This window comes from Tachypleus tridentatus, chromosome 2 (assembly GCF_004210375.1).
Source record: "Tachypleus tridentatus isolate NWPU-2018 chromosome 2, ASM421037v1, whole genome shotgun sequence".
NCBI lineage: Eukaryota > Metazoa > Arthropoda > Merostomata > Xiphosura > Limulidae > Tachypleus > Tachypleus tridentatus.
The window spans coordinates 49,084,942-49,107,454 of record NC_134826.1 but is presented as its reverse complement, the minus strand read 5'-3'; the positions used below and the strand labels follow the sequence as shown (position 1 = coordinate 49,107,454).

The 22,513-nt window shown below is 33.3% G+C and overlaps 1 protein-coding gene across 1 annotated transcript; it reads right to left on the bottom strand.

The window, feature by feature from the left end:
* Nucleotides 1–179: 179 nt before the first annotated feature.
* Nucleotides 180–9,868, bottom strand: LOC143243199 (peritrophin-1-like). The gene is made up of 3 exons (XM_076487003.1): nt 9,699–9,868; nt 8,425–8,828; nt 180–638 (listed from the first exon to the last, which is right to left on the bottom strand). The coding sequence occupies exons 1-3, from the start codon at nt 9,725–9,727 to the stop codon at nt 436–438; spliced, it is 636 nt and encodes a 211-aa protein (XP_076343118.1). The 5' UTR covers nt 9,728–9,868; the 3' UTR covers nt 180–435.
* Between the last annotated feature and the right edge of the window lie 12,645 nt (nt 9,869–22,513).

Genomic DNA, 22,513 nt, shown 5'->3' with positions numbered 1-22,513 from the left:
CTGTGGTTATTTGCTGTCTTATTCATTACATTATAACATGTGGTTGTTTGCTGTACTTCATGTTTATTTTATTTTCTGAATTATATATTACATTTCGTTATTTTAGTCGCTCTCATTTCTGATTACTTATATATTTTTTCTTTAGATATTTTTCACGAATATCCGAAACAAACATGAAGTTCTGTTTGATCATTTTGCGAGTTTAATATTTACGTTTTCTATATTTATTACAGTTTTGGGTTTTTTTTTTCATTCCTTTCTTTTTCTATTTATATTATTTAAACATTTCACTCAATTCATCTCTTTTATAGTAATTTATACAAATTATGATTTTTAAATTAACTATGCTTTGAAATTCATGCTTATTGTTATTAGAAATTGTTTTTATGACAAAAAATAATACGATTTAACATTTTTTTCATTGTTTTATACATTTCACCAATCACACTGTTTTGTTTGTTGATTAAACTGAAGACCAGTCGAACATTTCATTATGCTTGGTACGCCACCTTTACAAATTATATATTTGGAAGTGGATTTGGGGTGTGCAAAAATTCCGCTTAGCTCAGGACATTGCCACTTCATGATGTATAGTTCTTCATCCGACACACCTGGAATATCAGTCGGCCAAGGATAATCTGTGGAAAGTTAACAAAAGATATACAATCTTGGCCAAAATTTTTGCGTATTTTTGTAAGAAATAATAAGATGGAATAAAAGTATATTAAGCTAAAAAATGAGAAATGTATGTTACGTAAAACATCTACGTATGTAACTTCAAAAATGAGATCGGTTCTCTGGGACTCGGCATGGCCAGGTGATTAGGACACTCGACTCGTCATCCGAGGATCACAAGTTCGAATCCTGGTCACACCAAACATGCTAGCCCTTTCAGCTCTGAGGGTGTTATAAGGTGGCGGTCAATCCCACTATTCGTTGGTAAAAGAGTAGCCTGAGAGTTAGCGGTGGGTGGTGATGATTAGCTGCCTTCCTTCTAGTCCTACACTGCTAAATTAGGGATGGGTAACGCAGATATCCCTCGTGTAGCTTTGCGTGAAATTCAAAACAAACAAAGAGGTTCTCTGGACATCATAAACAATTTATTAGAACAGCAAACAATTGTCACACACTTATAGCATGTAATTTAGCGTTTCACCTACACAATAAAACCTTCCCAAAACATACTTAATAATAAAATATAACATCAAATTATTATAAGTAGCGCCTTGAACCTTAAATCAGTTCATATTAAACATTCATTGCATGGTTGATTTTCCTCATAGTCTAATAACCTCCTCTATGTGGCATTCTGTTAACAAAATTACTGGTGTAATCCACCATTATTCCGTCCCAAGTTGTCACGATAGGGTGTCTCAATTCAGCTACAGTAGTTGGTTTAAGGTTGTGGATACCAATTTTGCGGCTAAATTCTGCCTAACAGTTTTCAATGGGATGACAACATGGAGACTCTGCTGGCCATGGAAATATTGTAACGCCATCTAGATCGAGACGCTCCTGTACAATATATACAATGTGAGAAGTGGTTATTACCGAGCCTTGGTCTAGCGTATAGCAGAATACTGTCTCCATATGATACCTGTAGGAGGTACCTTTGAGTCTTCCTGGGGGATATGAAGAGCATTTTTTTCCACCATAATGAATATCTGCCCAAACATGTACTGCTCCACCTCCTGTGTGTACTCCATGGAAAAGATAATATTCTCTCATCTTCTCTTATCCATTTTCAGGGAAAATGCAAACATGAATTCTACCATCAGCTATAACAAGTCAGAAACGGGACTGTTCTGAAAAGATGACATATTGTTATTGTCCTATTGTCTTGCCCAAGTGACACAGTGACGGCGGTGATGTCTAGTTAATATCAATTTTTAGATAGCTTGTTTGGCCAGTCTCCTATTCATTGTTCTTTTGGATAATCTGGAATAAATGTGTTCATGCCATTCCTGTCGTAAGCTGTCATAAGACTACTTTCAACTTTAACGTGTTCAGCTGACCAAAACACGGTCATTTCGAATTGTGACTTTTCGATATCTATCAATATACTTTCCTGGAACAACGTTTCCTGTAATCCGATTAAGTTTCAGAATTCTGAATATAGTACATTGGGGTACACTACTGTTCTGTTAACGTCCATTGGCTTCATATCATTTCTGGACACTCAAACATTTTAACGTCCTCTAACTTCTGGCACGTAACGAAGGACGACTCTTCACCAGGTCCAAAGAAATTATTTAAACAAAACTTTGATCTGTTTCGAAAGCGACTGTACCAAAATCTTAGCCTTTTATATAAAACAGGTGTATATCGTAACCCTCAAAACATATTAAACAGGCCAGAACAACAACTGGGATATGTCTCAGCTATCGTACATTATCTACTCTGTTCCTACTCAGACATTTTCTCGGCAGCTACTCCATGCATGTGGACAATAACATCGATATAGAACTGTACGCAAACATTTTGGTGTGAACTGTACGCAAACATTTTGGTGTATCAGTTTGTAAATGATCGACAGGCCCATTTTTTAACAATAACTGTTAACGAACTTTGTGTGTATTATTATTTACTTGTAACTGCGTACCGTTGAACCGAATGTCAACAAACCTAGCATGTAACATTAAAATCCTTTATGGAGTAACATAGTGTGGTTGTTAGTTGTAGGGTTTGAATCTCTATGTCTCCCCTTACGTTTATTGAATGCGTCAGCTAATAAAAAATATTCTTTGACAAAATTCTATACTATGTGTGTGTATCCACTTATAAGTTACGGACGACTGGACCTATTGTCAATAAACTTTATCCTGGTGGAAGTGGTATATGGTGTTCGGTTTTCGGAATTAACCTCCCCCACCTTATTGTAGTTGAACCGGCACTTAAGTTAGTGAAGATTAGTAAGTTGAAAATAGTTGTTCATATTACGATCAACTGTGTAGGTAACTTTTCCCTTATCTACCAACGTGTCAGTAACTATACAGTTAGCCATTATCATGGAAAGTGATTACATTAGTTATTACTCAACGCAAGATTCGAGTAATAAATAAAATCATGTTCTGTATGATGCAAGCACGTGGGCGTGGGGTATTAGAATGATTTAGCAATGTAATTCAGTAAACTGGAAGTTACAACAAGCACGTTAAAACATAATAGTAGTGATGGTAAAATATCTATAGTTTGTGAGAAAGCTACTAAGACTATCTTTCGTTAACCTGATAAATCGGTTGTTTTACAAATGCTGTGGATATCTATTGTTTAGTATTGTGCTTTAAAAAACAAAAATATTTCGCAAGCACCTGAAAAGGTGCTGCAATCTGTCGGCTCTACCTTTAACTATTTTAAAACGCCCGATTAAACCTGGGGTGAAAATCAATTTATGTTCTGTTTCTCCCACATAAGGATAATAACGGATCTTTCGGTCTATCTAGGCCTTTCCATCTACAGCACTAAGCCCTCACGTTCAGCCTTTGCCATATAAATATTTCTCAAGCCTTCCCTTAAATTACTTGCATCAAACGTATCTGAAGACAACCCATTCTAAAGTACCACTTTTAAAACACTAAAGCTTTCTTAGCTCGCGATAACTTCTACCCTACTAACATTTGTACATTACTGGCCATTCTCACCAATAAATATGAAAAATAAAAATGATTCTCGACGACATCAATTCCCTTGACAATCTTAGTCACCTCAATCACTCCCCTCCCCCCTCTAACTTTTATGACTTAGTCAGTGTGAACGGAGAATTGATTCTTTGTTATTTGTATCTAGTTGTAATTTTCCACTAAGTATTTCTGGTAATATTTTCAGATACTGGTTTTGATTGAAGGTTGAGTTGACATTTGTTTGTTGTTTTCTGAACCAAAGTACATTTGAGAAAGGCCTGGCATGGCCTAACGCGTTAAGGCGTGCGCTTCGTAATCTGAGGGTCGCGGGTTCGCGCCCGAGTCGCGCCAAACATGCTCGCCCTCCCAGCCGTGGGGGCGTTATAATGTGACGGTCAATCCCACTTTTCGTTGGTAAAAGAGTAGCCCAAGAGTTGGCGGTGGGTGGTGATGACTAGTTGCCTTCCCTCTAGTCTTACACTGCTAAATTAGGGACGGTTAGCACAGATAGCCCTCGAGTAGCTTTATGCGAAATCCTCGTGTATTCATGGTGTATATATATATGAGCAATTCCTAGAGGATCATGGGAGGTAACAGTCTAAGTACTTATACGTAATGACTAGACTTACTACGTAAATCTTGGCTTTGTGTGCCTTCTGGTTAGTCAGGTAAGAAGAAAATTTGTAAGTTTTTTTTTAATATATGATAAAAGCAAAACGTTACTAAGTACACAAATCTACACTTTTTCATGAAAATTCTCACTACAATGGGTAAAACAATCAAACCTTTGGCGGCGATAAAGATTTGTTGGTAGAATGAGTTGCTACAAAGTACGTAGTTTCAAGGCATATCATAGAACTATGACATCTTCAGTAAAAGAAATAAATAAAGATCAAAATAACAGTCATGATATGTTTGAAATAAAAGTAAAAAACGATCAACATAACTATCATGATATCTTCAGAAATAAAAGTAAACAAAGATCAACATAATTGTCACGACGTCTTCATGGATACAAGTAAACAAAGATCAACATAATTGTCACGACGTCTTCATGGATACAAGTAAACAAAGATCAACATAATTGTCATGACATCTTCATGGATAGAAGTAGATAAAGATCAACATAATTGGCATGATATTTTAGGAACAAAAGTAAAAAACGATCAACATAATTGTCATATCTTCAGTAATAGAAGTAAACAAAGATCAACATAATTGTCATGATATATTCAGTAATAGAAGTAAACCAAGATCAACATAACTGTCATTACATGTTCAGTAATAGAAGTAAACCAAGATCAACGTAATTGTCATGATATCTTCAGTAATAGAAGTAAACCAAGATCAACATAATTGTCATGATATATTCAGTAATAGAAGTAAACAAAGATCAACATAATTGTCATGATATCTTCAGTAATAGAAGTAAACAAAGATCAACATAATTGTCCTGACATCTTCATGGATAGAAGTAGATAAAGATCAACATAATTGGCATGATATTTTAGGAACAAAAGTAAAAAACGATCAACATAATTGTCATATCTTCAGTAATAGAAGTAAACAAAGATCAACATAATTGTCATGATATATTCAGTAATAGAAGTAAACCAAGATCAACATAACTGTCATTACATGTTCAGTAATAGAAGTAAACCAAGATCAACGTAATTGTCATGATATCTTCAGTAATAGAAGTAAACCAAGATCAACATAATTGTCATGATATATTCAGTAATAGAAGTAAACAAAGATCAACATAATTGTCATGATATCTTCAGTAATAGAAGTAAACAAAGATCAACATAATTGTCATGACATCTTCATGGATAGAAGTAGATAAAGATCAACATAATTGGCATGATATTTTAGGAACAAAAGTAAAAACGATCAACATAATTGTCATATCTTCAGTAATAGAAGTAAACAAAGATCAACATAATTGTCATGATATATTCAGTAATAGAAGTAAACCAAGATCAACATAACTGTCATTACATGTTCAGTAATAGAAGTAAACCAAGATCAACGTAATTGTCATGATATCTTCAGTAATAGAAGTAAACCAAGATCAACATAATTGTCATGATATATTCAGTAATAGAAGTAAACCAAGATCAACATAATTGTCATGATATCTTCAGTAATAGAAGTAAACAAAGATCAACATAATTGTCATGACATCTTCATGGATAGAAGTAGATAAAGATCAACATAATTGGCATGATATTTTAGGAACAAAAGTAAAAAACGATCAACATAATTGTCATATCTTCAGTAATAGAAGTAAACAAAGATCAACATAATTGTCATGATATATTCAGTAATAGAAGTAAACCAAGATCAACATAACTGTCATTACATGTTCAGTAATAGAAGTAAACCAAGATCAACGTAATTGTCATGATATCTTCAGTAATAGAAGTAAACCAAGATCAACATAATTGTCATGATATATTCAGTAATAGAAGTAAACAAAGATCAACATAATTGTCATGATATCTTCAGTAATAGAAGTAAACAAAGATCAACATAATTGTCATGACATCTTCATGGATAGAAGTAGATAAAGATCAACATAATTGGCATGATATTTTAGGAACAAAAGTAAAAAACGATCAACATAATTGTCATATCTTCAGTAATAGAAGTAAACAAAGATCAACATAATTGTCATGATATATTCAGTAATAGAAGTAAACCAAGATCAACATAACTGTCATTACATGTTCAGTAATAGAAGTAAACCAAGATCAACGTAATTGTCATGATATCTTCAGTAATAGAAGTAAACCAAGATCAACATAATTGTCATGATATATTCAGTAATAGAAGTAAACAAAGATCAACATAATTGTCATGATATCTTCAGTAATAGAAGTAAACAAAGATCAACATAATTTCATGATATTTTCAGTAATAGAAGGAAACAAAGATCAACGTAATTGTCACGACGTCTTCATGGATACAAGTAAACAAAGATCAACATAATTTTCATGACATCTTCACGGATAGAAGTAGATAAAGATCAACATAATTGGCGTGATATTTTAGGAACAAAAGTAAAAACGATCAACATAATTGTCATATCTTCAGTAATAGAAGTAAACAAAGATCAACATAATTGTCATGATATATTCAGTAATAGAAGTAAACCAAGATCAACATAACTGTCATTACATGTTCAGTAATAGAAGTAAACCAAGATCAACGTAATTGTCATGATATCTTCAGTAATAGAAGTAAACCAAGATCAACATAATTGTCATGATATATTCAGTAATAGAAGTAAACAAAGATCAACATAATTGTCATGATATCTTCAGTAATAGAAGTAAACAAAGATCAACGTAATTGTCATGATATCTTCAGTAATAGAAGTAAACAAAGATCAACATAATTTCATGATATTTTCAGTAATAGAAGTAAACAAAGATCAACGTAATTGTCACGACGTCTTCATGGATACAAGTAAACAAAGATCAACATAATTTTCATGACATCTTCACGGATAGAAGTAGATAAAGATCAACATAATTGGCGTGATATTTTAGGAACAAAAGTAAAAAACGATCAACATAATTGTCATATCTTCAGTAATAGAAGTAAACAAAGATCAACATAATTGTCATGATATATTCAGTAATAGAAGTAAACCAAGATCAACATAATTGTCATGATATATTCAGTAATAGAAGTAAACCAAGATCAACATAACTGTCATTACATGTTCAGTAATAGAAGTAAACCAAGATCAACGTAATTGTCATGATATCTTCAGTAATAGAAGTAAACCAAGATCAACATAATTGTCATGATATATTCAGTAATAGAAGTAAACAAAGATCAACATAATTGTCATGATATCTTCAGTAATAGAAGTAAACAAAGATCAACGTAATTGTCATGATATCTTCAGTAATAGAAGTAAACAAAGATCAACATAATTTCATGATATTTTCAGTAATAGAAGTAAACAAAGATCAACGTAATTGTCACGACGTCTTCATGGATACAAGTAAACAAAGATCAACATAATTGTCATGGCATCTTCACGGATAGAAGTAGATAAAGATCAACATAATTGGCGTGATATTTTAGGAACAAAAGTAAAAAACGATCAACATAATTGTCATATCTTCAGTAATAGAAGTAAACAAAGATCAACATAATTGTCATATCTTCAGTAATAGAAGTAAACAAAGATCAACATAATTGTCATGATATATTCAGTAATAGAAGTAAACCAAGATCAATATAATTGTCATGATATATTCAGTAATAGAAGTAAACCAAGATCAACATAACTGTCATTACATGTTCAGTAATAGAAGTAAACCAAGATCAACGTAATTGTCATGATATCTTCAGTAATAGAAGTAAACCAAGATCAACATAATTGTCATGATATATTCAGTAATAGAAGTAAACCAAGATCAACATAACTGTCATTACATCTTCAGTAATAGAGGTAAACAAAGATCAACATAACTGTCATGATATCTTCAGATAGCCCCGAGATTTTTCTCTAACTGTTCTTAACGAGGGGGGTTGGGGATAATTAGAAATGTAAGGAGACCAAATCTAAAAATGGATTAATGGACAACTGCATTAGCTCTGGAGGAGGGAAGCAACTACAATTCATAAGTCGTCGTCCCATTCTTCAACCACCATAACTATCGTTATCGCAGGTCCTGAATACTGTTAATAAACAGGTCCTGAGTACTGTTTATTGGTTGGTGAGAAATTCAATTTTATTTTTTGAGGATCATAAATTTTTACATTTGGTTGTGTTACTCACCTTCAATACAATCGGTGTTTTCTTTGTAGTCACACAACTTTTCGTTTCGGTTAAACAGCAGATTTGGTGGGCATGGCATGACGTAAGGAATCCTGTGAGAACATTGGATATACCAGGAGCAGTCAGGATCGTAAGGGAAGAGCCCTGTTGCCGAGGGGCACGTGAAGTTCTGAGGGACGGGCGGTTTACTAGGGCATATGACATTGTCTTTGTAATCACAGTTCTGAATGTCTTCATTAAACACGAGGCCGTTGTTACACTTCTTGGAAAACCGAACATTGTCGACACACAGGTAATACCGGCTGCAGTCGGTACGAGACTTGACCGAACAGCAACGACATGGACATGGATCAGTTGTTATGTCTGTCATAGGTGCGGCCTTCCCGTCGACGTATGATACAGCACTAGAGAAAAAAGTTATTAATAATTTTTCAAAACAGTGAGTAATTACAATTTAAACTTGTTTCAAATAATAGCAGAGTATTAGAACAGATATCAAAGCACTGGGAATGAAACAAAAGGGTAATAGAAAAGATATCCAAGTATGCAGTTATGTTCAGCTCATCACCAAAATTTCGAATTTTTTTGTTTGATTCGTCACTTGCGACCAAGTTGAACTAATGTTTGGAGAAATCCACACACTCATAGCTATCTAGAACAAGAACAAATCAAGGAAACGCAACAAGATTTCTTGTAGCGGTGGTCTGTATGTTTAGTTTGTTTTTTGGTTTGAATTTCTTACAAAGGTACACGAGGGCTATCTACACTAGCCGTCCCTAATTTAGCAGTGCAGAACTAGAGAGAAGGCAGCTAATCATCACCACCCACCACCAACGATTGGGCTACTCTTCTACCCACAAATAGTGGGATTGACCGAACATTATAACGCCTTCACTGTTAAAATGGCGAGCACGTTTGGTATGACAAAGATTTGAACCCACGATCCTCAGACTGGGAGTTAAGTGCCCTAATCACTTGGCCTATACAAAAATAACTATGGGATGTAATATCGTTGTTCACTTTTTTAAAACTTTAGTGAATTGAGCATAACCTAGTGGTTAGCGTGTTTTACTGTGAATTCCAGTGTTCATGATCCACACCTAGGTACTGCAAGTACCTTATAAGAGTGAGGAGCAAAACTCTGTAATCATTTGGAGTAGGCCTAGTAGTTGGAAGTCAGTGTTGTTGACCAACTGCCTTCCCTCCAGTCTATGTGTTCAAAATTAGGGACAAATAACGTGTATCTTTTCACGAAACAAATAGTAAAGTCTTACCAAGAAAACCAAAAATGAATCCAAAACATTTGGCAGATCCCGCAGACATATTGATAGAGACTAGAATTCCTTCCCAGAGAAATTATTTACTATCTTCTAAAGCCACACTAATAATCTTGTCGTTATTGATCCCAATATTTTATCATCACCTTTCATTCCTATTTAAATAACGTTTATAGCCACTCCGACCTAAGTGAAAAAAGATAACAAAATATAAATTTCCATATCTGATAAAAATGCACTCAAGCGTTTTATTTAGTGAGAAATTTCAAAATCGAGCGACATCTACATGTGATAAGCTCGGCTCAAAGGGCATTTTGCTTTTTATAAATATCTATAAAAAATAGTTCGTTCCAGATAACAGCAAAATTTATTTATTTTACTTGATATTCAACGATCGAAGTTCGTGTTCTATTCTTTTTTCTTTTTTTTAATAGTTACCTATTTTCGTTTCTTTTTTTTCCCGCGTCATAATCCATTCCAGGAAAGAATTTCACTTTCAAACAATGATGTTTCTTGTCATGGAGCTAAGAAAACTAGCTCCTAATCAGTTGTGAAAATGCCCGACATGCCCAGGTGGTTAAGGTACTCGACTCGTAATCCGGGAGTCGTGGGTTCGCATCCTCAAGGCGCCAAACATGCTCGCCCTTTCAGTCGTGAGGGCGTGATAATGTTAGAGTCAATCCCACGATTCGTTGATAAAAGAGTAGCCCAAGAGTTGGTGGTGGGTGTTGATGACTAGCTTCCTTCCCTCTAGTCTTACACTGCTAAATTAGGGATGGTTAACGCAGATAGCCCTCATGTAGCACGAAATTAAAAAACAAACAGTTGCGAAAACATAAAAGAACAGACAATGAGCGTCGAAGATTTATTTACAAGAAACATAAATATAAACACTAAAGAAAGTCGTACTTTCACTAATTTATCTTAACCAATAAATTATTATGATTAAAAAACAAAACAGAAAACAGAAATGTTCAAGTAGGGAAGAAAAAAAAAGTACAAAGAATCTTCTGACTAAATATCAACATCTATGTATGAAATTATTGTAATTTGTGTTTGTAACGAAAGTTTTAATTGTTTGCATTTCTGTTTGTTTTGTTTCTTATAGCAAAACTACACTGGGCTATCACCTGAATCCACAAAGGGGAATTGAACTCCTGATTTTAGCGTTGTAAAGAACAGTGTTAACAATGATTTTAGCGTTCTAGAAAACAGTGTTAACAATGATTTTGGCATTGTAGAGAACAGTGTTAACAATGATTTTGGCATTGTAGAGAACAGTGTTAACAATGGTTTTAGCGTTGTAGAAAACAGTGTTAACAATGATTTTAGCATTTTATAGAACAGTGTTAACAATGATGCGACAAAAGATTTGGTTGGTATATTCTAGCACTGTTTTGTTGTTTTTTTTTAATTTAAAAGAAGTTAATTTGTTTACCACCAGTGGATCAGAGTTGAATTTACAAACTAACACAGGCTAAATATGTTTTTCCATTTCAGGTGGTGGACAGATCACGAATGGCCAGTTGTGTAGCTTTACACTAAAACAAAAAAACACATTTGTCTGTGAATTCGAGAAAAATTATTTTCGCAGTTATTCAGCAGAACAGTCGCCGAAACTATGAAACTAAAACACCAATAATTCACAGCTCATAGCACGATGTTTCCAGTTTCAGTTCTAATGACAATTACATTAAAGTTTCAGGAAAGTAAGCAGAACTGATAAGAATATTACGTAAGGATATCATTGGTGTTTTAAGTTTTTGGAGACATGACTGGTTAGGTCATACGTATCGCATCAACACAGATGATGTAATACATACATGATTTGTTAATAACAACCTTTAAAAATGATAGGGTGCTAAAAGAAGAAGCGATTTCATTGTTAGTAATAACTAAACTGTTGATGATTGCTCCTTTTGGTTTGAGGTAAAGTTGATTGTATTAAGTGTTTTTTTTTCTCAAATATTTCGTTCCATTTTGTTTATTATTAAACAGAAATTTAAACTTGAACTACAACTTATGCGCACGTAATTTACATAATCAAGTCAAACACCTTTAAGGATTAGTAATAGCTGTTCCTAATTTTTATTTATTGACCCCAGTGATCAACAACATCCGTCGCTACAAAGGTGATCCTCGGATTATGAGTCGAGCGCCTTAACCATCTGGCCATGCAGGGCCAGAACAATTTGTCATTTATATAAAGCACATACAGTTTAAATTTTAGAGTATGTTCAACGACAGCATGTCTCAAACCTTGGACTGTTCTATAAGATTGGTTCGGTTTGGTTTGAATTTCGCGCAAAACTACGCGCACTGAAAAAATAACTTATGCTTAATGCAAATGTCTCTCTTTTTTATTCAGAAGGGATTCGAGGAACTTGCTGGCTCTCCAAAGTCAGTAAAACGTCAGATCAAAGTCAGCTTTGATCTGGTGACATATTGGTGGAAGCATCCACATCTCAACACAGTGAATTCCTCTTGCATTCAAAGGCGATTGGGGATATACCTATTGAGGTTACGCCTTATGCTACTTTGAATTCATCACGAGGAGTTATTGTTGAGAGAGATTTGAAGAACATTCCCGATTCAGAGAGTCTTGCTAGTTTCTCCACCCAAGGAGTTTCTGAACACTCGCAAAGATAGAATTACGATGCTGATCAATATCCTTATTCCGACATTTACATCATCACGTTTGCCTGCCATCATAAAGGCAGGTTATCTTAACTGCAGGGTACGGCCATACATGCCAATGTTTTCAGTGTCAGCGTTTCGGTCACTCAAAGATTACATGTTGTGGTTTATTGACGTGTGCTCGTTGCCATGTCAAGGACCATGATGCCTATGAGTGTGAAATGGGCCCTCATTGCGTCAGTTGCAATGGCTCTCTCGAGTCCTACTTCCGTTCTTGCCCTAAATGGTTGGAAAAAAAAAAAGAGGTGCAGCGTTTGAAAACGATTCATAGCATTACTTTACCTGAGGCTCGAAAGTTGCTGTCCACTACTTCATCTCGGACATATGCTGCTGCACTTTGTTCTACTACTGCAGTGGGAGTGCAGACAGATCCTCTTCTCAAACCAAGATCCACTTTCTTTGGTTTTGGGTACAGGCATTTCCTCGGGTACATCTTTTTCTCCCACCCAAAGATGCAGAACAATCATTCATTCACGTCCTCAGTCTCTGGAATGTCTTTCTAACCGTAAAGACTTACACAATCGACCCAGGGTACGATCCATGAAGATCGATAGACTTCCCTCGAATAAGGATAGTAAGGAAAAAAGACATGGTCGTAAACAGAAGGATTTTTCACTCAATTCACTGACACGTAAATAAAAATGGCCACCCTGATACAATGGAACTGTTAATGTTTACATTCTAATCTGGATAACATCAAAACACTGATTACTTCCTACCATCCTGTATGTCTTTCCTTATAGGAAACATTTTTAAAATCTGCCGACACAGTCACCTTTCGGCGGTTTTCTTTGTACAGAAATGACAGGCCGTGTGATAGACGATTGCATGGAGGGGTAGCATTATTGGTTGATCAGAATGTGCCCACCCTGTCTATGCCATTCGACACACCCTTGGAGGCCGTAGCCATCAGTGTTTCCTTGGGTCATACCATCACTGTTTGTTTTCTCTACCTGTCACCTGGATAGACATATGATCAATCAGGCCTTGATGCTCTCATTGAACAGTTGCTGTCTCCCTTTTTTTATCCTGGGTGACTTTAATGGACATCATCCCCTCTGGGGAAGTGCTGATATTAATAGAAGGAGTTGCTCTGTAGAGCGTATAATCTCTGATCACAACCTTTATCTTTTCAATACTGATTCTTCTACTTGTTTTCATGCACCTAGTCAGTCCTTTACTACTATTGATCTCTCAATTTGCTCCCCTTCATTATTCTCCACTTTTTCATGGACGGTTGACAATAATCCACAAAGCAGTGATAATTTTTCCATAACTTTGAGAGAAACTGGCCGTGGTCGAGACCACCCGACCCGCGTGCCCCAGTGGAAGCTGGATCATGCAAACTGGCCCTCTTTTACTGCTCTCGCAAATAGCCTAGCTGCTTTGTGCCATAAAGCACCAAATCAACCAACTAATGATTACAGTCTCCACAGTAATGTATGAGAGCGACCAATCACGTGGAAATGTTAGTCGTTATTTATTTACAAATCTAATATTTCGTAATAAATAAAGAGCATTGAGTTGGCATAGTTGTACTTCTTGGTTTTAAAATGAGAGTCGATCGGTGGAAATACATCATAAGATAAAACAACTGTTAATTAATTAATAGATTTTGTGGAAAGCAACCATCTGTGTTTTAATGATAAAACTCGTTTCACATTTTACATCACGTGCCCAGTCTGTTTAGTGGCTTAGTTTTAAACTCAGTAATTGAGATAAATTCATCCTGATCGAGCTTTTCGTTTTTATACAGGAAACATATTCAATATTCGTGCAGAAACCAGTTAGACATCATAATGCAGTATGAATGAAAGTTAATATATTCCTCACGAGAAAAGAAAAAGCTGCAAAGTGACTAACATTTAATTTTTAACCTTCATCCTTTAAACAAACTTTCAAATTAGGCCTGAATTTTCTATAAAATGTTTTAAACTGATTTTATTCCCAAGTTCTATTAGTTTTCAAATTAAAAAATAATAAATCTGTTCAGTGAAGTATTTCAGAAAATGTTGTTTTTCTTATTATAATTATAACCACAAATACGAGAGCTTTTTAATGTTTATATTGTTGGATAGTTTGTGGCATTTTCGCAAACTTTGTACTATAAAAGGTAGTAAGGTGTCGCTTTAAAAAAAAAGTAAAACTGTTTATTAGCAGTAGTGGATTTCCTGAAGAAACAGAAAGGTGAAATCTATTTTCTGGTGGCAATATTTTACTGATTCTATTAGAACCCTCACAGTGACCTAAAACATAACGTTAACTGTTACTGCCACAAGGTTGTGTAAATTATATTATGTTGAGTCAAATTTACCATGCAACAAAACTGATGGGCTTATTTACTTATTAAAATTATCTTGATTCTAATAGTGAAAATAAAAGAAAAATTTTTCCAGAGAAGCTGCAATTTATGTTATTTGTTTCTTATTCAGAATAAAGCTACACAATGGAATATTTGTATTGTATCTTTCACGGGTGTCGAAATCCATCTTTTATCGTTACAAGTCTTCAGGTTTATAGATTGGCCACTAGGGTACTCATAACGTGTGCTAAATATTTGTTTAAACAGCTTTTTCTTATTCATCCCTTTTTTCAAGCTATTTTTTTTCGTTTTTTTTACTAGTCTTTGTATTGTTTGCAAAGAAGTCAAGCACTCATTTTTATGTTTTGTGTCAATAAAATATACTACTGTTTGATACGTATATTTAAACAAAGAAAGAAATAACAGTCATAAACTGTTACACGTAACAACATATCTTCAACTAATTTCTAGTGGTATAAAATCATAGTTACGTGAAGAATATTATAGAAAAGGAATATCCGCACTAAAGTATGCTTCTTTTACCAGAATGTCCATTTTTTAACGTGTCCCCATTTAAAAAAGAAAACCGAATTTTTTCAACATATCCTCTTTGTTTTCGTATAAAACTAATACAAATTTATTTAAAATATTACCTTTCGAAATGTATAGAAAAGTTCAAAAATTCGAAAGTAAAATAAGGCCAAATGTAAAATTTATGAGTTGTCACACCATCAGAAAAGTTGAACACATTGGTTCATAATGAGTACATAATACATAAAATACATAAAAATCGCGTATGATAAAATTATAAAAATGGGTGTCAAATTACAGAGTAAAATCCCTTGTTTCTAGTGAGCGTTAAAGGTTAATCGTTAAAAATATACTTTGATAAATTATAGTGAAGGCAGCTCGTCAACACCACCCAGTGCCAACTCTTGTCAGACCTATTAATGGGATGTAGTTGTCACTGTGATAACGCACCCACGGTTCCTAAAAACAGAGCAAATTTTTTATCTTGTTGGTAGCGGTGACAAGATATCAACCATTGAATTTCAAGCGGTCAGTCTGGGCTGATCAAAATTTGACACAAAAATGAGTAAATATAAGATTTTACGTTACACACTGCCTAACAATTAATATAACATAAATATTCGATAATAGAGCCGCATGTTGTTTACTGTAGTCACTTTTCATAAAATAGATTTACTTAGCAATTTAAGGCTAAGACATTGAACCACAGGATGTCCAAAAAGTGTGTAATCGTAAGTGATTTGCAGCTTTTTTTAATTTCAGACATTTGACTGATTATGGCGTTGCCAAAGCATGAATAGGTAGAATTGATCCAAAGTTATAATTATTTTAAGGTACATTGTGTTGATATATTAATAGTAACAACTATAAAGTGACATTGAATGGTTTTAACAAGATTTTGGTTGATATGAGCCCTTAAAACCATCCATAACAGATTTAAAATATTTTAACACGACATTAGGCGTCAAAGTGTTAAACAGTTTTAACATGCATCTCAAAACGGCTGTTATAGGGATTAACCTGAAGATGGTCTAAGATTTGTTTTTGAATTTCGCACAAAGCTACTCGAGGGCTATCTGTGCTAGCCGTCCCTAATTTAGCACTGTAAGACTAGAGGGAAGGCAGCTAGTCATTACCACCCACTGCCAACTCTTGGGCTACTCTTTTACCAACAAATAGTGGGATTGACCGTAACTTTATAACGCCCCCACGGCTGAAAGGGCGAGCATGTTTGGCGCCTTGGGGATGCGAACCCGCGACCCTCGGATTACGAGTCGCACGCCTTAACGCGCATGGCTATGCCAATAAGGTCGAAACGTCGAAAAGTTTTAAAGCTGTCTTGAGATCCATTTTACTTCAACTGGGTTTCTCGTCATCACGGAAATTATAACATGATTTAGTTATCATAAGGTCTTAAAACCGAAATAGATTTAAAATATTTTAACATGACTTTAGACCTTCAAGAGTGACAGAGTTAACCATTTTGTACATGACTTAGATTTCAAGTGTATTAACAAGAGCATGTAACTTAAGGGCTATTTCTTTTAATTGTTTCTTTAGCTACATTATTAGGAATACTTTTTATTTGCAAATCATGCATAACAAATGACCACTTCTTACAACAGTAACATTATTAGGAAATACAAAGTTGAATTTAACTAAAGTTAAAAAAAAACGTAAAATTGTTTTTTTAAAAAGAGTCATTAAATTATGAACCCTAATGGTATGGGGAGTAAATTTCCGAGACTGTGAAACCATAAAAGAAAGCATAATATACTAGTTATTCCTAAATTGATGTTTGTATGTTTTGAGAAATACAAGTACCTGTCGAAGAAGAAGAAGGCCTGTTTTACAAGTTAAGTAGTTTTTAATTACTTCAACCAATACTGTAACTAACATGGAGTCATAATGTATCTCATAACATGTTTCTTAAAATGAGCAGGAATGTTTGTTTAACTGTACCCTTCATTTCATATTTTAAATACAAGTTGTGTTGAGAGACAATATCTGGAAGCAATCTATTACTTGTATTCACAGCTGGAAATAGTGAATACTGCTAATATGGGTACCCTCATTTCTCATACATTTTTATTACAAATTCCAAATGAAAAACACTACCACTACTTTATGTGAGAACATACCTTCACTTCTGAATTCCCACTTTGTAATTGTCACTCGTGATCTATTGAGTACTACAGTAGAGTGAAAAGAATTAGCAACGTAATTAATCACAGAAAAATCAAAACGCACACAAAGAGACAAAAGTATGATGCACATGTGATGTTTCTGGGATTTATATCAAGAGCAAGACTTGTTTATGAATTTTTTTTTATTTACAAGTGATAATATACAAGGTGCTTACATCGAAAAATAATAGATCCTGCATAACAAAGAGTCAAATAAATATTTCTAAATTTAAATAGTACTGACAGATGATATAACTTACGCCAGGAAAATTATATATGTACAAAACATACAAGAAAAATTATATAATACTATTTAAAAAACACACAGTTTACTGCAATATAATTACTGCATAAATAGATATATAGATACAGTGATGGTTCTTGGACAGTAAAGAAAAATCTACAATTTAAAAGCTAAGTTTATGAACAGCCTACATTTGTCTGTAAAATCAATCCTATTTCACCCTGACTCAGACACACCTTACAGAAATAGAAAGATACATAATTATCAAACATCGTAGTTTAAAACCTAAACCAGCGTTTCTTTTTACTCATACTATCTATAGAAATTTGACATTCTCTTCAACTGATCTGAGGAGTCACTTCTATAAATATTGAAATTTAAAAAAATCTTACAACAAACAGTTTTCAAGCTCCTTAGTTTTACACTTACATTCCTTCTTTCTGCGAGTGGTCCTACTATTCTAGTGTAAAAATAACATTTATACATGAACCTTCTATCAAAGTTTTTTTTTTCCCATAATCCATTGCTCAATCCGCATTGAGCACGATCATACATAAGACCTAAACTGTATACTCATATTTATCGCTTATATTTTAGACATAACTAACATACAATATTCTTATAAAGAAAACAGTGATTAATGTACTAATGAAGTACTTTCTTCAAACAGAGCACTCAGTTATTTCAAGATTTCCCTTATATGTTTATATAATTTTATATTTGTATGTTTGGTCCAAGAAAAATTCAAATGATTTCTGACACAGTTTTTCTAACAATTCATTATAGCTTTTTAAGGTACATAATTGAGCAATTATTCATTCTTGAACTACTCAAAATATTTTTTTAAAATTCATTTTTAAGTCATCATACTGACTGTATTTAGTGTTGCAACACTTCTGTACTCAAATGAATGCATACTTACATATGTAAAAATGCACAGCTACCAACGTAAGATATGACAATTGGTGCATTTATCATGTCCATAACAGATGAAACAGTCATATACTGTTTGTCCTTTTCTTTTAATGTCCCATTTCTCACTCATTAGTTCGTATTCAATGAACTTTATCAAGTTTCTATAGTTCAAATACTGCTTCAAAGACCTTCACATATCATGATTTAAGAATGGAAGAAGCTGTTTAGGGCATATCAGTGAACTGCTATGCCAGTTTTATAATAACAGGCACAATGCTGGAAGCCTGTAACACCTGCTTATATTAAATACATCTGATCCCAAACTATAAGCACAATACTGAAAACCTATAACAGCTCCTTCATATTAAATATATCTGATCCTAAACTACAAACATAAAACTGAAAGCCTGTAAAAGCTACTTCATATTAAATGTAACTGATGTTGAACTATAAGCACAATACTGTAAGTCTGTAACTGCTGCTACATATTAAAATATATCTGATCCCAAATTATAATCACAATACCAAAAGTCTGTATTGGCTGCTTCATAATAAATACATCTGATTCCAAACTATAATCACAATACTGAAAGTATGTAATAGTTGCTTCATAATAAATACATCTGATCCTAAACTATAAGCACAATACTGAAAGCCTGTAATGGCTGCTACATATTAAATATATATGATTGCAAACTATAAGCACAATACTGAAAGCCTATAACAGCTCCTTCATATTAAATATATCTGATCCCAAACTACAACCACAATACTGAAAGTCTGTATTGGCTGCTACATATTAAATGTATTTGATCCCAAACTACAAGCACAATACTGAAAGTCTGTATTGGCTGCTACATATTAAATGTATTTGATCCCAAACTACAAGCACAATACTGAGTCTGTATTGGCTGCTACATATTAAATGTATTTGATCCCAAACTACAAGCACAATACTGAAAGTCTGTAATGGCTGCTTCACATTAAATGTATCTGATCCTAAATTATAATCACAATACTGAAAGTCTGTAACTGCTGCTACATATTAAATATATCTGATCGCAAACTATAATCACAATACTGAAAGCCTATAACACATCCTTCATATTAAATATATCTTATCCTAAACTATAAGCACAATAATTTAAGTCTGTAACTGCTGCTACATATTAAATACATCTGATCCTAAACTACAAGCATAATACTGAAAGCCTGTAAAAGCTACTTCATATTGAATGTATCTGATCCCAAATTACAAGCACAATACTGTAAGTCTGTAACTGCTGTTACATATTAAATGTATCTGATTTCAAACTATAAGCACAATACCAAAAGTCTGTTATGGCTGCTTCATAATAAATACATCTGATTCTAAACTATAATCACAATACTGAAAGTATGTAATAGTTGCTTCATAATAAATACATCTGATCCTAAACTATAAGCACAATACTGAAAGCCTGTAATGGCTGCTACATATAAAATATATCTGATTCTAAACTATAAGCACAATATTGGAAGTCTGTAATAGCTGTAAAGGATATTGATTGTTCATTATTTTTCAGATTCCCTGCAACCATATTTACTCTACAGTAAACAAGAAAAATGAAATCAAATAAAAGTAAACCTAGCACAAACAATAATCAGCTCTAAGATTTGTATAACTATATATCTTTTCTTCTGTTTTTAAACGTTTCTAAGGCAACCTTCATTAATCTTTAGTCAATAGTTATAAGTTACTTTAAAATTCTGATATAGCATTTACAAATAATATAATAATGCTGGGAAACTTATCTGTCATTTCATATCAAAATAATTCTATGAACAATGTTACCACTTTCTTACACGTTGTTCCAGCATGTGCTTCAGCTAAGGGTACATATAATTTAAATTACAACTTCTTTGGTGCATGGTGCTGCCATCTATTATATTAGATGCTATAGTATCAATATTGTTTGAATTAAAAACACACTAAAAACCAAAAGTTAAGAATTAAATGTGTGAAACACATACAGGTTAAAATTTACAAACTTTTGTTAATAAGTGGTCTTAAAACAAATTTTATGAAAATTCTGTCATGTTTGATGTCTTAACATAAAACAACAGGAGCCAAAATTTTAAAAAATGACATATATATCTTAATTTTTAAATGCCGCTATTAAATAAAAAATGATATTTATCGAAAACTTAAGTGCAATCAATTAACATGCAATGTAAGAAAATCTCTGAATTTACAAGATTACACACCTGATTCTGATTACAGTTATCAGCAAAGTGTAAAAATTAATTTGATAAAATGCTAAAATTTTTCTTGACTTGAGATAGGATACTTTAAATGGTTAATGAAATAATGTGTGTGTGAAGTTTGCTAACTACTTTAGACTAAGAAAAAAAGTATGCGTGTCCCAACCACCTAAAGGAGAACAGCACTGTAAAATGTATTACAGTAATCGTTAACTAAGAAGTGTTACAATTAGGACACTCTTTTGTTTCCTATACTTTGAGTTTTCTAGCATTGTATTGGATAAGAAACATCTGAACAAGAGTTATGAACAGGAGACTGAAAGGAGTACATTTGCTCTATCTAAAACATTAATCACTGTGTTGATAGATTATACTGAAAAGTAGTAGGAGAACAAAATACTGATAGCCACTTGGCCTTATCTGTACTTCACAACAAGTTTGAGGTTCATAATTCTAACATCACTTAAAGCATGACTCAGGAGAATAGTAATAAAGCTGCACTATTATTCTATATTATACCGAGCACACTGATGCAGTGTAATGCAGATATGAGACTTTACTATTTTTCTTTAAAGTGATTCTGTTTTCCATGTACTTGCCTTTCTTCACTAAGTAACTTTAGACTTCTTTGGGTTAACCATACAAAACACCTTTTATAATAACCTGAAGGAGCAAACTCAATGAAAATGGTCAAGAGTCTCGTTCCAAACGCACATGGTAAACAATAGTTTGCCTTATTTCAAAGGAGTTACAAACTTGTTTTTAAAAGTAACAGTAACAAAAAATAGTATTTCTTGACATTACAGTAAGTAACAAATATTAATAAGTTTACTTATTATGGTACAAAGAAACATCATTTTTTGTAACTGCCACTCTTAATATTGGAACACAATGTGCCTTACCAAGAGATATAAAACTTGTTAATGCTATTTTAAGATAAAGAAATATCAAGCATCTTTTAAAGTAATAAAGTTGATTACTGATTAGAAATATCTAGCAATTTCTGACAAGAGACTACTTTTATCAACAAGTAAAAAATGATTGCTTCACTTTTAGACAATGTTTTTTCAGCAACCTGGAAAGGGTGAGTCAAGAGAAGCTTCCAAGATAAAATCAGACAAACACAATGAGCAAAATGTGGACAAAAACACAGAAAATTGTATAATGATGAGATAAATCTGTGTTTCTAGATAAACAGGAAAGAGAGATAACATTCAGTGGAGCAATCACACAGTTTTGAAGATATTTTGGCAACTTTACAATAAAATCATCATATCCTGACAGCTGTTTTTTTTACTTATAGCAAATACAGTGGTGCATTATTTTGTTACAACCAAAACTAAGACAATTTCCCTAATAATGTGTAAGTGTGAAAATACACGTTTTATAACATCTTACCTGAATTCAAGAAAAACGTAAGATCTACAATTTTGATATAAGCTAGCCTAAGCTTTATGTAACAATTAAAGTTTTGGTATTGATTTGTTAGGTAAATCAATTTTAATAGAAAAAATTTCTTACATACCTTAAGAAACATGCATTTAATGAAAAACACTTATCCAAACCCAAAGTAAAATGATAATAAAGATATTAATTTCATACATAGTAAAATTTAATTATTTTCTTTTCAGAAAATTACTTCATTCATGTTTTTCCTTTTTTTTAACTGCCATGATAACCAACCACACAACTA